The sequence below is a fragment of the Lactuca sativa genome, chromosome 9 (genome assembly GCF_002870075.4).
Source record: "Lactuca sativa cultivar Salinas chromosome 9, Lsat_Salinas_v11, whole genome shotgun sequence".
In the NCBI taxonomy this organism is placed as follows: Eukaryota; Viridiplantae; Streptophyta; class Magnoliopsida; order Asterales; family Asteraceae; genus Lactuca; species Lactuca sativa.
The window spans coordinates 209,755,677-209,772,966 of NC_056631.2; the positions used below are offsets into that span (position 1 = coordinate 209,755,677).

Consider the following 17,290-nt stretch of genomic DNA (forward strand, 5'->3'; position numbering starts at 1 on the left):
CCATCCGTGAGTTGTTTTGTAGGGTTTATTATTTATAGATGCTTGCATGCATCCTAGAACGTAAGATTGGATAGAGTTTTAATAGCGTTTATCGTTCTTATCTTTTGTAACCCTAGAATCCTCTACAGCGGAAGTTCTTCATCGAGCTCTGCTGAGGATTGAAGTAATTGAATCATTCGACATACTCAGATTCATTCTTGTGCTTTATCTTATTGTTTTTCACATTCTTTATTTGCCTGTTATAAGATCTAATCGATCAAAGAGTTTTATAAACTCATCAATGTGGTATTTCCGATTTATAATTATTAAAATAAGAACATGAGCTAAAAGTTTTAAAATGTAATTTCCAAATTAAATCCTATTGCTATATGTGATATCAGTAGTTCAAAATCGAAGGTAATTGTTTTAAATTTTATAGACTAAAATAAATAATAAAAAAATAATAAAAGTCAGACTCCATGATTAGTTTAATTATATTTTTCAGTAGTTCAGATTCAGATCCATACCAAATTAGACCGAGAACCAAATAACCAGGAGCAGATTTAGTAGGAAATGAAAAAAAAAAAGATCAAATAATGATAATGATAACTGCAAATTTAAAATTGCTAACTATAATAACTATGGAAATTTTATAACACATAATTCAATATAAACTTTAACATAATTATTATTTTAAATAAATAAAAATAACAACTTCTGTTATTTGGTGGATCATCCAAATAAAAAAAACATGACATATTAAAAAAACATGTTCAATTCATAAATAAGGAAACGTAAAGAAAAAAACGGTTCCAACATGTTTTATCAAATTATTGAAAAACAAAATTATATATATATATATATATATATATATATATATATATATATATATATATATATATATATATATAGAGAGAGAGAGAGAGAGAGAGAAGTAGGTTCAAATGTTTCTCACATCTATTGTGTGCTAGAATGCACCAATAAGATTTTAGTATTAATTATATGTATATTAAAAGTTATCCATACTTATAACTCATTTTTATGGACACTAATTAAATTCGTCATTTTTCTAGTAGAATACATTCTTGTTCTTCATATTCCATGCAACTTTATTGTATTTTAAGTGACTGAATCCTGAAACAAAATATGAACTTATATATAAAACCTAAATGCGAATTCATTCTAAAAGAATGTTATTGCTGACATTAATGACGGATTTAATTAGTTTCCATAAAAAGAGAATTATGATTATGGATATCATTTAATATCTATATTTATTTAATTAAATAATTATTTAATTCACTAAATTCCTATTAGTGCATTCTAGCACACAATAAATGTAACAAACAAAATAACCTAACCTTATATATATATATATATATATATATATATATATATATATATATATATATATATATATATATATATATATATATATATATATTTCAAATTTTCACAATTGATCATTGAGGTATACATATATAATTTTCAGATTTAGTCTAAGGGCATATTGGTCATTTTAGAAGAAAAAAAACTAACCACTCAAAAGTTAAGTTAACAACAAAATAATCATTCATGCATTTTTTGAAACCATAAGGACGGAGGTGACATTTTTCAGAGATGTTTTTAAAATGCAAGATATTACAAACACATGGACAAATTATGAAATTTTGTCTTAAAAAAAAAAAAACCAAATAACTATAAAGAGCAAGAGCTGTTACACTCATACACACACGGCCTATTCAAAATACATTGATGAGATTGGAAGTCTGGCGCCATTGATCACCGGCCGTCACCGCTTCCTGTAAGTTCGGTTGAGCTTTTTTCTTTAGTCAAATCCATTTATTTGCCAAATTTCCAGTTTTATTGTATTCAATTCACCAATGTGTGTTTCCTCAAGTGCGATCGATGATTATTAGTTTCCAACTCTACCTTAATTACCCAAACGAAGAGTTTTATTCAGGCTTTCATGGTGGGTAAAAAGATTTCGCACAAATTATCAGGAATAATCTGTCTCAGCTTGACAAAATATTTCAATTGATCCATCATATGTCAACACAAACATCAATACAAACTCTTGAATCAGAAGAGAAACTAATTAATAATAATCAGGAAAAAGGGGGTTTGCTGGGTTTTAACTTATCTTCTACTACAGTTACGTGAAACAATCAATAAGTTAACTGCTATACTGTATCTATGCACAGATAAGAAGTAATCGTACATGCATGAATATTCTGAAATAAGAAGGTTAATTAAACACAGGACGAAGGAAGAAATGGCTATAGATTCAACTTCTTGGTTAACTCCTAAAAGGTACATTCTTCATGTTTCTTCTCTTTTCTCTTTTTCACTTCTTGATTAGATAAAAAAAAAAAACAAAATCCAGCTAACTAATGTGGGAATTCACACAATGCACAGGTTGCTTGTGTTTTTCTGTGCGATCAACATGCTAGATTATATAGATCGAGGAGCCATTTCCACTAATGGTGTAAATGGGAATCCTAGAACTTGCTCAGAGAGTAATGTGTGTTCAGATGGTAGTGGAATTCAGTAAGTCTGATTTTGTGTGTTATCTTTATAACATCATTAGTCGTCATATGTTCTTTATACTTTTTTTTTTTTTTTTTTTTTTTGTCTAAAGGGGTGATTTCGATCTAAGCAATTTTAAAGATGGTATTCTATCTTCTGCTTTCATGGTTGGACTTCTTATTGCATCTCCAATATTTGCATCCTTGGCCAAGACGTAATTTCTGTCTTTCTGAATCATTAGAAAAAGTATCACATGTCTGATTTTTTATTTTTTTATTTTTTTTGATTAATTTTTTTGTGTATATTAGCACAGCGTTAATCCTTTTAGACTTATTGGAGTTGGATTGTCGGTGTGGACACTTGCTGTAGTTGGTTGTGGGCTTTCGGTTGATTTTTGGTCAATCACTATCTGTAGAATGTATGTTGACCATTTTACCCTTTCAAACACCATCAACCTTCATAAATTTGATGTCTTTGTTTTGGTGTAACTAAAATATTGTTGTTTTTAGGTTAGTTGGTGTTGGTGAAGCTTCTTATATAAGTCTTGCAGCTCCATTTATTGATGAAAATGCTCCAGTAGCTCAGGTTCTCTTTCTTACTTACTAATCCCCCCACATTTATATGTTTTTATAAATTGATAATTGCAATAACTAAACTTATATCATTTTGTTTTGTAGAGAACCGCATGGTTGGGAATATTCTTTATGTGCAAACCTATTGGAGTTTCTGTTGGTTATTTCTATGGTGGATTGGTATGCTACTATGTTTTACATGACATGAGATGACATGATAAGATAGGACAAGACAAGCTTTCTAGTGTCATTTGTTATGATGAGGGTATTCGTGTCTTTTGTGTTGACAAGAGATGTGTATCATCTTGTCGAACCTTTTGGTTGGGACAAAAGTTTGCAAGTTTTGTTTCATTCACATCAGTCAATCCATGTCAAATGCAGTATAACCTATTTGTTTTGTTTTCTATTTTATAGGTTGGAGCTAATTTAGGTTGGCGTTATGCATTTTTTGGTGAAGCAATTTTAATGCTTCCATTTGCTATTTTGGGTTTTGTAATGAAACCTTTGCAAATGAAAGGTACATTTAACAATTTCTATTAAATTAGTATTTTATTAACATTGTTTTAACCATAGTTAACAAGTTCCACGTTTATGTAGGCATGTTAAATGCTAAAGTCATCCCAGGGTCCTTAAATGAAGAGTTCTCAAAGAAAGATTCTTCCAGGTCTTCCGTATAAAAGTTACATCTATAAAGCATGTTTTATTTATTTAATTATACGGGCATTTTTTTCAGCTATGTTTCATCTACTTTAAATAAATTATCAAGATTTGGGCAAGATATGAAGGCTCTTTTGAGTGAGAAAGTATATGTTGTAAATGTCCTAGGTAATTAATTAATATTCTTAAATCTCAACTATTGTTCTCACTCAATTTGTTATTTGCTGATTTTCTAGTTTTTAATGGCTCCTTTTCAGGTTACATAGCGTATAATTTCGTCATTGGTGCATCTGCATACTGGGGCCCAAAAGCTGTTTATGGCATATATCAATCGGTAACAACATTTTATATAGAAATCGAAATTGTTACGAAAGAAATAAAAAATAAAAATAAAATCTTTTGGCTTTCAACCATTTCATCTTGGATTTTTCATATTTTATAATTTTATAGGACAATGTTGATTTATTATTTGGAGTCATCACAATTGTTGGTGGAATTGTGGGGACAATAGGAGGAAGTATTCTTCTCGATCGCATGAATTCCACAATCCCCAATGCTTTGACGGTAGATATTTATATTTATTAATTAACAAATATATTTTCAGGACATGACAAAATAGGTTTTATATATATATATATATATATATATATATATATATATATATATATATATATATATATATATATATATATATATATATATATATATATATATATATATATATATATATATATATATATATATATATCTTTTGCAGTTACTTTCCATAGCAACATTTTTTGGAGCAGTATTTTGCTTTAGTGCCTTTTGTTTCAGCAGCCTATACGTTTTCTTGGTTCTCTTTTTAATTGGGGAGATTTTTGTTTTTGCCAACCAGGTAATTAACTTGTTATGAATTTGAATTAGCGTTGAATGCAAGTAATAGCAATGTATGTTCATTGATTTTTTTTCTTATAGCATCCCATTTTCATTTCTTTCTATTACAACATTGTACTTTGAAAAACAAACTATCATCCAAAGAAAAAAAAAAACATCTTTCATTGCTATAACTAGAGATATTTTTCAAAGTATAATGTCCTAATAAACTTGTTACGAAAGTATAGTTTATAATTGGTAATAAGAAAAACTTAAAAATACAATGTTGTAATGGCAATAAACAAAAGTAGGTCGCTATTTCTTGCTTTTAGCCATTTGAATATTATCATTTATGACAGTTATATTATTTAGATTCTGATAAAAAAACATAAATAAAAATAAAAATGAAAACAGGGTCCTGTGAATTTTGTAAGTCTCCATACTGTTAAACCAAGTTTACGACCATTATCAATGGCAATCTCTACTGTCTCAATTCACATCTTTGGTGACGTGCCCTCCCCACCACTTGTTGGAATCCTACAGGTTTTAAAATCACCTTTTTATTTATTTATATATTATTCTTCATTTTGAATTTATCACCGAATTTTAATAGTTTTATTTGTGACACTCACAGGACAAAGTTGATAACTGGAGGACATCTTCTTTGATCTTATCTTCAGTATTGTTTTTGGCAGCCGGAATATGGTTTATAGGTAAAAGGGCAATTATGTCTTTTTGCATAATGAAATGAAGATCATTTTCTTTCTTTTTTTCCTTTTTTCTGGTTTGTTTGTTTTTTTAGGTATCTTTCTTCCTAGTGTGGATAGATATGAAGAAGACAGTGAGCATTTGGGGACACGTGTTGAGCAGCTAGATGTAACACCTTTGCTTGAATCTAAGGTGGCTAATGGAGATACTATTTCTGCTTTGCTATAAACGAAAATGTTTATGGAGTTGACATGTGGCATACTCATATTGTAATTTACCACTTTGTGCATTACAAAATATTATGTAATTTTTTTCTGTCTTTTTATGCCAATAAAAACAAACAGCTACTTAGTCATACACTAAGTAAATATGTATTTAAAATATTTAAAAAATTGACTAATATCTTATATATCTTATAAAAGAGGTCATTTCAAATCAATGTGGTTGAAGATATCCATTTTTCTTATACCATATTGATTTGAAACTTCAACAATTTTTCAACTTTCATATAACATCCCGAAAATTACAAGGAAAAATTTTCATTTTTAAAGTATTAATTTATATAGCACTAGGTGTGAGACCCATGTATTATATGGGTTCATTTAAAAGAAAATTAAAATATAAAATTCAAAATATTTGAGAAGTTTGAGTTTATAAGAAAAGTAAGAAAAATATTGAATTATAAAACAAATAATTTAGTTTAGATAAATAAATAAAGGAAATTAATGAAACTTTAATTTAGTAATTTTGAAATTAGAAGGAAAGTTCATTAATGAAATTGATATGCATTTATTATTAGATTTAAATATTATATAGAATTTAACAAAATAGAAAAATCATAAAATGACATGTGGAAAAAGTTAAATTCAAAATAACCATAAAATTACATGTGACAAATTGAATGAGAATGTGACAAGTGGCGAAAAAACCTTCATTTATTAGAAAGGATTCCGTTTCCAAATCATTCAATGTGAAAAATAATAGTTAAACATCAGAGTAAAATCTCAATTAATCAAACGCGGAATAAATTCTGGGGGATGATGGCAGTCATGTTGGACATTCCCTTCCGAACTGGAAGTACCTGAAATTATAAACATAAACTATAAGCACAAAGTTTAGTGAGTTCCCTAAGATACCACATACCAAACATAAAAAAACATAACGGGTCCCACCCAAAGAGTATAATGTGACCGACCTAACTCGCATAACGGGCCTCGCCCAATAAGTATAATGAGCCCCACCCTAACTCACATAACGGGCCCCACCCAATGAGTATAACGGGCCCCGCCCTATCTTAGATAACGGGCCCCACCCACATACAATTCATACTACATAACACGTAATAGCATACATGAAAATCATCGGGCCCCGCCCAGTAAGCATACAAGCACATACACATACTAGTGTCACACAGACAATGAGTATTCTAACATATCATATCATGAATCGGCATTGGTGCCTTCGACATGTTGTACATGGTGAGGAAACTCACCTTAACTGCTGCATCTCATAGGAAAATCCTTGGCTGTTGGTTTGAAGAATCCTTGAGCTATCAATACAACATAACACCCAATTAACAATTGGAGTGAACTCTACATCCCTCAATCTATACTTAGCGTAAAAAGACCATTTTACCCCTTACTTATTTTGGTCGAAGACTAAAGTCCAAACTCTCAATCTAAAAGGCCCAAAACCAACTATTCATCCAATGCCCACGTATGGCCTAATTTTCCAAATTGGGCCCAAATCTCTACATAGGCCTTACCCTAAGGACCAACAATTTTTCATAATCCAAAATACTTAATACCCCAAATAATAAAGCCCAAAAGATAGCCCAAACCAAAGCCAACACATGTGAGTCCAACAGACTGAGTACGCGGGGCGTACTCAATACGTACACGCATCGTACTCGCTTGAAGGCTTGTACGTTAAGTGCCCCTGCTTGTATGCCCAGCGTACTCACCCTATTTAGCCAAACTAGATTTTAACACTTAACCCCTTAAGACAAAGCTCCTAGACATAGATCTGACTTCCTTGAGATGGAAAATCATGTAAACTTGCTAAATTTACATTCATGCATGGCTAAATGAAGCTCTTAAGCTTATAAAGGGATTAATAAGGTACCTAATGCATGCATGAGTCCAAGAATCCCATAAAGCTTGAGTCTTTATGCAAAAGGAGACTATATCAAGCTTAGATCTAAAATAATAATCCCATAAAACATTTTAACTCTTCAAACAACCGTAAAAGGGACCAAAAGCATTACAAAACAAACTATGAAGAGATATAATCATCTACAAGCCAAGATATGAACTTGATACCTCAAATAGATAGCAACAAGTGGGGTGATTCTAGATCTATGACCTTCCTTCCAAGCTAAGCACCTTGAATCTTCAAAGCTTCCTTCAAAAATGAGCAAAATAATCATTATAATCCTCTCAAGGCTCAAGAACACCACCAATAAAACTTAAGGGACGATTTAGAGTTTTAGGAGGCTTGGGGGCTAGTAAAGAGACAAGCCCTAGGGTCTTAAGTTGTTTATAAAGTGAACAACACCCTAAATTAGGGTTTCAACATCTCGCACGTACACCCGTGAACACACATGTACGCCCAATGTACATGTCCGGAGTCCCTTCCCACCTTCGCATGAGTACGCTAAGCGTACCAACTGGAACGCCCGACGTACTGCCTAAGGACCAAAATGCAAATTATTTAGCTACAATGGTAAGATAGGAACATACATGGATTCAGGTGTTACAAAAAGGGTATGAACAACTCAAGTATACTGATCGTTTCCTGAACATTCCAATCATTCCCTCCAAACAATCTTTTCCGACAACGACCGACTTAACTGTCGGAGCGCCCACCCAGGATCTCCTCCCGAAACGTAACTGACGTTCTTCGTTTATGAGTGTGACTATAGGTTCCAGTTGGACTTCCGAGTTGAAGACTTCATCCAAGGGACGACTTCACATCAACATATATATATATATATATATATATATATATATATATATATATATATATATATATATATATATATATATATATATAAGAAAAATTATGAAAAAAATACTACACATTTTAATAACGTAAAAACTCTAAAACATCTATGATATATACAAAATGTACGATCGATTAAAAAAATCAAATTCTCACTTTTTTTCCTAACAACCACTATTACTACAAGAAAAAAAAAAGTCAATTGCAATAATCATTGATGCAACAAAAGTTATTGCCTTATCTCTTCTTATTTGAATGAATAATCCCTTTAAATAGATGAATGTCGTAGAAACCCCTGAATGTCTTTTGTGAGAAAACCTTACTTATATATACTACTAATATCGGTACAATATTTGGAAATTAAAAAGTCATTAGTAAATGTTATTAATTTTTAGAACATGACAAGTCATTTAGTTAAAGTCTATTGAATAGTTTGATTATTTGGTTGAAAGTTGAAAGGTTTTAGAGGTTGAATATGGTGCAAATATTTCACGTATTTTTAATTATATTCATTTGAATAAACTTATATATATATATATATATATATATATATATATATATATATATATATATATATATATATATATATATATATATATATATATATATATATATATATATATATATATATATATATATATATATATATATATATATATATATATATATCAGTGTGTGATTTTTCAACATGTTTTTAGTTTTGTTTTCCTAATGGGATGATGAGGTGATTCCGGTCAATAGCCACGTTAGACAAAATCGATATGGTAACTTGTCACATAGGAATGACCAGATAATAGCTTAAAAAATGAAATGTTTTCTGAAAACTTATGGTTTTTAAATGACATAAAAATTGGGGATAAAATTAGAAAGACGTAAAACTAATAACAATTATGATAATAATTCACAGAAAAAGTTGTAACTCTCTTGCTGTGTTCTTTAAATGTTTGAAATTAAACACATCGTACCAAATCTTGACTATATTTACATAATAGAACTCAATAATTTCACTTTAAGTGTTGTATCATGTATGCATGTGTTATGAATGTATCTTATTTTAACTATTTTAATTGATATCTGCATTAATTTAAGCAAAAGAAATAAATCCATTCAATATATTAACATAGTACTAATCTACAAGATATTTCAATTTATTTATTGAGATATCTCAATTAAAACATTATAAAGTTTCGTATTAAGGACATAAAATGACAACATACTTTTATTTGACTGATTTATGTCATCAATTTTCTTTAAAATGTGCTTAGTCATTGAATATTGCAACGACTCGAATGTCCAAATAAAATTTTCATTTTGAATTAACTAAAACATTCCCATAAATTGTGAAATATCAATGACAATTGTTTTCAAATCCATAACATGAACATTTTATATCAAATATCAGATTGTCACATCAAATCAAATGCTGGAGAGTGCATGCCGCACCATCAAGCATTACCCTTGCCCTTAAGCTTAGAAGTGGCTGAAAAAAATCAACAAACTGTAAGTTGATGCTTAGTGAGTTCCCCAGAGCATACCCCACACAGTCAACATAATCACATATACCATATTAGCCATAAAAGTTACATAAACCAAATAAGCCATGCATACAACATATAGTGATGTCGTGAGCTCCCCCCAGGGTCTTACTCCAGGATGTCATGGGCTCCCCGCAGGGTCTTACACCTAAGTTCCATGGGCTCCCCCCATGGTCTTTAATAGGAAAGCCATGGGCTCCCTACATGGTCTTACATCTAAGTGTCAGGGGCTCCCCCATGGTCTTTAATGGGAAAGCCATGGGCTCTCCACATGGTCTTACATCCAAGTGTCATGCGCTCTCCCATGGTCTTCCATACAACTATACCACATACACAACTAGCATACCTCCTAGCACATAACCAGCTAACATGCCACATAAGACTACATCAACTAGTATACCACATATCATAAAATGGGTCGGCCTTGGTGCCTTCAACCCATTGGTATGGTGAGGAGACTCACCTCTATCTGCTGAATTTGAAAGTTGCTCTCCTAACAGTCCGTGAACACCCTTGCTGAACAATAATACCATTATCCAAGGTTAGGGCTGAACATAATCCAATTGAAGAACCCAAACTTAAGTCCTTTAACTGTAACGACCTAATTTTTCACGTCCAAAAATTTCGTTTTTAAAACATTTCTTTAGTAAACGGTGATAATTAAAAACATTGTTTGATCAAACCACATCACAACGTAAATCATGTCTAAAAGCCAAATCATACAACCAATCGAAATATCAGAGTATAAATCCCAGAGAAATCTAGTAAATGCGGAAACCAGAGTGTGTGCATGATGTGCCGCTACCGCGCCAGCTCCTTCCCCTTTGATGAAGAGGTACCTGAAACCAAAACTGTAAACTGTAAGCACAAAGCTTAGTGAGTTCCCTCACCGTACCACATACCATACAAACACATAACACACATACTGTCAGGCTATTCTGGGGTGCCTGTCTACCCGGTACAGCCATTCTGGGGTGCCGACTACCCGTGCGGCCATTCTGGAGTGCCGTCCTTCCCATGTCAAGCCATTCTGGGGCGCTGACCTACCCATGTCGAGCCATTCTGGGGTGCTGACTACCCTTCGGTCCTAACAACCGAACCTCGGGGACTGGTCCCCTCCTACTACCTCTATCGCATAAAACATAACAAGCCAGCATGCAAACATATCATCACATACTGTCAGACGTATCTGGGGTGTCTGACTACCCTTCGGTCCTAACCACCGAACTCTACTACTATCACATACAACATATCATGCCAGCATATAACATATCAGGTAGTAGCGATCCTAGATGATATCACAAAGACCATCATCTATCATACGAACCCTACTGGTGGGCCGGCATTGTGGCCATAGACCCACCGCTACTGGAAGGTAACTCACCTCGAAGTAGCTGCTGATCTGATTGGGAACTGACTGTCTACTGCTGCTGCTGCTGCTCCGGAAATCCTCCGGCTGCAATTCCCACAACATACTCAATCAAACACTGCTAACTGTCCTTTGGGTAAAATGACCATTTTACCCCTGATCATGCCATAAGTCAAAGTCAGAGTCAACTTTCAGTTGACCCGACTCGCCGAGTTGGCTCTCCAACTCGCCGAGTCCCTATCCAATCGATTGTCCTGGATCCCGTCCCTACTCGTCGAGTTAGGCGTTGACTCGACGATTTCTTCTTCTAAACTGAGGTTTAAGTCCTTCATCCTACTCGCCGAGTTGTATGAACAACTCGCCGAGTTCATCTTCATCCGAAGAACACTTTATGCTGTGACTCGCCGAGTTGTATAAACAACTCGCCGAGTCTATTCTTGATCATAGAAGATTGCCTTGAGCTCGCCGAGTCAAGGCATCGACTAGCCGAGTTCCTCCATGGATGAGTTCGGATTCCAACTCACTAAGTCACACCCCGTGACTCCCTACTCAAACTCGACACAACGAAAAGGGGACAACTCGGAGACTCGCGAGCAGACTCGCCGAGTCAGATGAACGACTCGCCGAGTTGTCACCATGCAATCACTATATACGCGATTTTACTCGATTCCAGCCTATGCCATTCACAGATCTGGGTTCCTAGAGCATGAATCACATGTAAAGTTTCCAACTTTACGTGTAGATATTCACCAATGAGGGATTTAGGGCTCAAAATGCCTCAAAAGGGTAGATCTAGGGTGAACAAGCAACAAGGGTCCATAAAGGTAACGGATCTGAGCTCCTGGAGCTCAATCTTGCCTAGATCTAAAGGCCAATCAACTTATTAAGACATATATTGCACATACAAGCTTAGGGAAGGGCTCAAGAAAGACTTAATGGAGCAATAAGCATAGAAACAGAGGGAAAACGGGTTATACCTCAAAGAAATCACTGAGAGAACACTAAGATGCTTGGCTTCCTTCCCTTCCTCTTGATCTACTCCTCTTCCTTCACAAAATCTTCAAGGAAACACACTAATAAGCTTCAAACTCACAAGAACAAAGGCTAGGACGTATGGAGAGCTTCTGAGGGTGAATGGGGCGGAGTTGGGGTGCAAATGGTCATTTAAATAGGGTGCAAACCCTTGGAAATTAGGGTTTCATCAGACAGTGCGGACTCACCGAGTCTAGGATATGGACTCGCCGAGTCGCCAACTTAAACTTGTCCCGGGTCCCGTCTCTATTCAGCGAGTCGGACCTATGACTCGCCGAGTCCAAGGCTAAAAAATGGAAAATACTCAAATAAGATTTACGTACCAGGAACCAGGTGCTACAAATCCCCCCCACTTATTTTAGACTTCGTCCTCGAAGTCTGCTGCTCGATCCTGAAACAGCTCGTGGTAATGCTCCATCATTTCCTCCACCGGCTCCCGAGTCCACTCCGAACCCTTGCGGTGCTGCCATTGCACCTTCACTAGCTCCACCCTCTTGTTCCTCAAATCCTTCGACTTCCTGTCGAGGATTGCGACTGGGCGCTCAATGTAATTCAGGCTGGCATCAACCTGAATATCCTCCAACGGCACTACTGCTGAATCGTCCACTAAGCACTTCCGTAACTGAGAAACATGGAAAGTGTTGTGGATCTGGCTGAGCTCGACTGGTAGATCCAGCCTATACGCCACCTTGCCCACCCGGGCTACAACCCTGAATGGCCCAATAAACCTCGGGCCCAACTTGCCATGCTTCCTGAATCGAATGACGCCTTTCCAAGGCGACACCTTCAGGAGAACCATATCCCCGACTTGGAACTCCAAGTCGGATCGATGTTTGTCGGCGTAACTTTTCTGCCGACTCTGAGCAGTCTGAAGCCTGCTCCGAGTTGGATCCTCTCGGTCGTCTTTAGCACCACCTCTGTGCTCCCCATGACCCTCTGGCGAACCTCACCCCAGCATATTGGGGTCCTGCACCTCCGTCCGTACAACATCTCGAATGGGGGACGGTCAATACTCGCGTGGTAGCTATTATTGTATGAGAACTCGGCCAAGGGAAGGTAGGTATCCCAGCTACCACCGAAATCTAACACACATGCCCGCAACATATCCTCCAAATTCTGGATGGTCTGCTCGCTCTGACCATCCGTCTGCGGGTGGAAGGCAGTGCTAAAATGCAAACGAGTGCCCAACTCGTCATGAAATCTCTTCCAAAACCTGGAAGTAAAACGCACATCCCTGTCCGAGATAACCGATACTGGAACCCCGTGTCGCGCCACAATCTCTCTGATATAGATGTTGGCCAATTTCTCGGCCGATATACTCTCCTGAATCGGGATTAAGTGAGCACTCTTGGTCAACCGATCCACGATGACCCAAATCGAATCTACTCCACACGCAGTCCTGGGAAGCTTCGTGATAAAATCCATCGTGATATCTTCCCATTTCCACAACGGGATGTCCAACGGCTGCATCTTCCCATGCGGCCTCTGATGTTCGGCCTTGACCTTCCTGCAGGTCAAGCACCGCTCGACGTACCATGCCACATCCTGCTTCATGCAAGGCCACCAATAATTTAGACGAAGATCCCTATACATCTTCGTCGCCCCGGGATGAATAGAGAATCGGGACTTGTGCGCCTCCTCCATCAAGATCTGGCGCACGCCTCCGTGATACGGCACCCACACCCTGTGGTGTAGTGTCAATAATCCTCGGCTATCATAATCGAAGGAGGAAACCTGATCCACCACGCGCTCGCTCTTCCGATGTTCCTCCTTGATAACCTCCTGCTGAGCCTCCCGAATTCGCTCCAATAGGGGAGTCACTACGGTTATCCTCACGCAAATGTCCCTGATCGGCGCCGCCTTGCGGCTAAGCGCATCAGCCACCACATTGGCCTTCCCCGGGTGGTATAGGATCTTGCAATCATAATCCTTTACCACGTCCAACCACCGACGCTGCCTCATGTTCAGATTCGGCTGATCCATGAGGTACCTCAAACTCTTGTGCTCCGTGTAGATGGTACATCGAACCCCGTAGAGGTAATGCCACCAAATCTTGAGGGCAAAAACCACCGCCCCCAACTCCAAATCATGCATCGGGTAGTTCGCCTCGTGAGGCTTGAGCTGCCTCGAAGCGTAGGCAATGACATGGCCCCTCTGCATCAGTACTGCGCCCAACCCTGAAATGGACGCGTCACAATAAACCACAAAATCCTCTACGCCCTCTGGCAGGGCTAAGATCGGCGCCTCGCACAATCTCTGTCTTAGTGTCTCAAATGCAGCCTGCTGCTCGGGTCCCCACCGAAAGACCACGGCTTTCTTCTTCAGCCGCGTCAGGGGTACGACTATCATTGAGAAATCCTGAATAAATCTCCTATAGTAGCCTGCTAATCCTAGGAAAATCCGAATCTCAGATGGAGACTTCGGAACCTCCCATCTCATCATGGCCTCGACCTTGGCCGGATCGACCAGAATCCCATTCTGGTTGACAAGGTGTCCGAGAAATTGCACATCGCGCAACCAAAACTCACACTTGGAGAACTTGGCATACAAGCTCTCCCTCCTCAGGGTCTCCAACACCTCTCTCAGATGCTCCTCATGCTCCTCCTGGGTCTTGGAATAAACCAAGATGTCATCGATAAAGACTATCACAGACCGATCCAGCATCGGTCTGCATACGCGGTTCATGAGGTCCATGAACGCGACAGGAGCATTGGTGAGCCCAAACTGCATCACCACGAACTCATAGTGGCCATAGCGTGTCCGAAACGCAGTCTTCTGTGTGTCCTCCTCCCTGACCCTCATCTGATGATAACCCGAACGCAAATCAATCTTGGAGAACCAAGATGCTCCATGAAGTTGGTTAAAGAGATCATCAATCCTCGGGAGTGGGTAACAGTTCTTCACCGTTACCTTATTCAGCTCCCGATAATCTATGCACATCCGGTGCGACCCATCCTTCTTCTTCACAAACAGGATCGGGGCTCCCCAGGGTGAACTACTCGGACGAATAAATCCCTTGTCTAGCAGCTCTTGCAGCTGCGTTGACAACTCCTGCATCTCGGGAGGAGCCAACCGATACGGTGCCTTGGCTATCGGAGCCGCACCAGGAACGAGGTCAATCCTGAACTCCACCTGTCGCTCCGGGGGTATCCCAGGAAGCTCCTCTGGGAAAACATCCGTGAAATCTCGAACCACCGGAATCTCACTCACTGTCGCCTTACCCACCTCCCGGGTATCCGTCACATATGCGACATATCCTGCGCATCCCTGCTGAAGATATCACCTAGCCCTCGCTGCTGAACAGACCGAGGGTCCACACTGTGGTCTCTCACCATGAATCACTAACTCTCCCCCACCTAGGGTCCGGAATCGCACTTTCTGCTATGCGCAATCTATCACCGCCCCATTAGGGCTCAACCAATCCATGCCTATAATCACCTTGTTCCCACGCAACGGAATGGGAACCAAGTCTACTAAGTAGCGCTCCTCAAACAAGCGCAATACACAATCCCGAAACACCATCGATGCTCGCACCGATCGATCATCAGCAATCTCTACCTCCAAAGGGAAATCCAACATGCCCGAAGACTCAGGAAACTTCTTGCTAAGTGCAAGGGACACAAATGATCGGGATGCACCCGAGTCGAATAACACCTGAACTGGGATACTGTTCACATGGAACGATCCTAACACGTATACACATACCAAGCACATATCAATATCATAACATCATAAAATAAAAGTAGAGGGAAAGAATCATACCCGTCACCACATCGGGTGCGGCGCGTGCCTCCTCGGTAGTCAGCTGGAATGCCCGGCTCCTCACCACCGGAGCCTCCGCCTTGCCCTGCCGGCCATCCGTGATCCGCAGGGTCGCTGGAGCTGGCGCCTTCACTGGTGCTGAAGCTGTCAACTGGGGGCAATTGGCCTTCTTGTGGCCCCTCTGGTTGTAGTGGAAACAAATCAACTCTGATGTCTGAACAACTGCTGCTGGAGCAGTGCAATCCCTGCTAAAGTGCCCAAACTTGCCGCACTTGTAGCAGCCTGATGATCCCAACCTGCATGCCCCCTCGTACGGCCTACCGCATTTCTTGCAGCGGCTCGGTCCTGACTGGCCTTTCGGCCTACCATCCGATCCCTTGGGCTTCTTCCCCGAAGCCCCTCCTGTATGTCCCTCCTCTGACTTCCGTTTCCGGATATGCTCCAAATCTATCTCCCTCTCCCTCGCCCTGGCTATCATAGAATCCAAGGTAGGGCAAGCCGGAAAACTAACATGCTCTCGGATGTCCGCCGGTAGCATATCATGATAACGGGTCCTCCTCATATCCTCGTCACCAGCATACTGGGGCACCAACAAAGCCCTCTCCCGGAACTTGGCGGTGATCTCCACCACAGTCTCAGTCATCTGCCTCATGTCCAAAAACTCCCTGGCCAGCTGCTGAAGCTCGACAGCCGGCGCAAACTCTGCCCTGAACCTGGTCACAAAGTCCGACCAGGTCATAGCCTCGATAGCTGAGGCTCCCAACGAGTCACCCACTGACTCCCACCAGTATCGAGCTCGGTCTCGTAAACACCCTGCTGCATACCTCACCTTCGACCCCTCGGGGCAGAAGCTAGTCAACTGTGCAGACTCGATGTATGAAATCCATCGTCTGGCGACAATGGGGTCTTTCACCCCGTGGAAATCTGGCGCACCACTGCCCCTGAAGTCATTAAAGAACAGTGTGCGAGATCCCGACTATCCAGATGCCATGTCGCTCCTGAATGCCCTAAGGCGATCCTCCATCAACTCGATGATCCCTTCCTTGATCGACCCGAAGATAATGGGGGTCGACTCAAGGATGCCTCTGGTGATCTCTGACGCGATGAACTCGCGTAGTCCCTCATCCACTGGCTCAGAACCTGACCCCTCTCCTGAACCGCCATCTATCGGCCTCGATCGTAGTACCACCATTATGCAATACATAAATAACAATCATTAGTGATACTGATACTTCTTGAGGGATCACAACCACTTACAAGTTCCCTGGTCTTATCTTGGCCTTCCTTGG

At 38.9% G+C, this 17,290-nt stretch overlaps 1 protein-coding gene across 1 annotated transcript; it reads left to right on the plus strand.

Annotated features, from left to right (window-relative positions):
• Positions 1-1,639: 1,639 nt before the first annotated feature.
• Positions 1,640-5,615, plus strand: LOC111894675 (probable sphingolipid transporter spinster homolog 2). The gene is made up of 16 exons (XM_023890766.3): positions 1,640-1,783; positions 2,184-2,292; positions 2,398-2,529; positions 2,621-2,722; positions 2,822-2,926; positions 3,018-3,093; positions 3,186-3,260; positions 3,495-3,597; positions 3,678-3,744; positions 3,814-3,905; positions 3,995-4,071; positions 4,188-4,301; positions 4,495-4,614; positions 5,007-5,135; positions 5,227-5,305; positions 5,395-5,615. The coding sequence occupies exons 2-16, from the start codon at positions 2,201-2,203 to the stop codon at positions 5,526-5,528; spliced, it is 1,497 nt and encodes a 498-aa protein (XP_023746534.1). The 5' UTR covers positions 1,640-1,783; positions 2,184-2,200; the 3' UTR covers positions 5,529-5,615.
• Positions 5,616-17,290: the final 11,675 nt, after the last annotated feature.

Coding starts and splice junctions, on each gene's coding strand:
- LOC111894675 (XM_023890766.3), top strand. CDS start 2,201: ATGCATGAATATTCTGAAATAAGAAGGTTAATTAAACACAGGACGAAG. Junction 2,927..3,017: donor TCAATCACTATCTGTAGAAT/GTATGTTGACCA, acceptor TGTTGTTTTTAG/GTTAGTTGGTGTTGGTGAAG. Junction 4,615..5,006: donor TTTTTGTTTTTGCCAACCAG/GTAATTAACTTG, acceptor AAATGAAAACAG/GGTCCTGTGAATTTTGTAAG.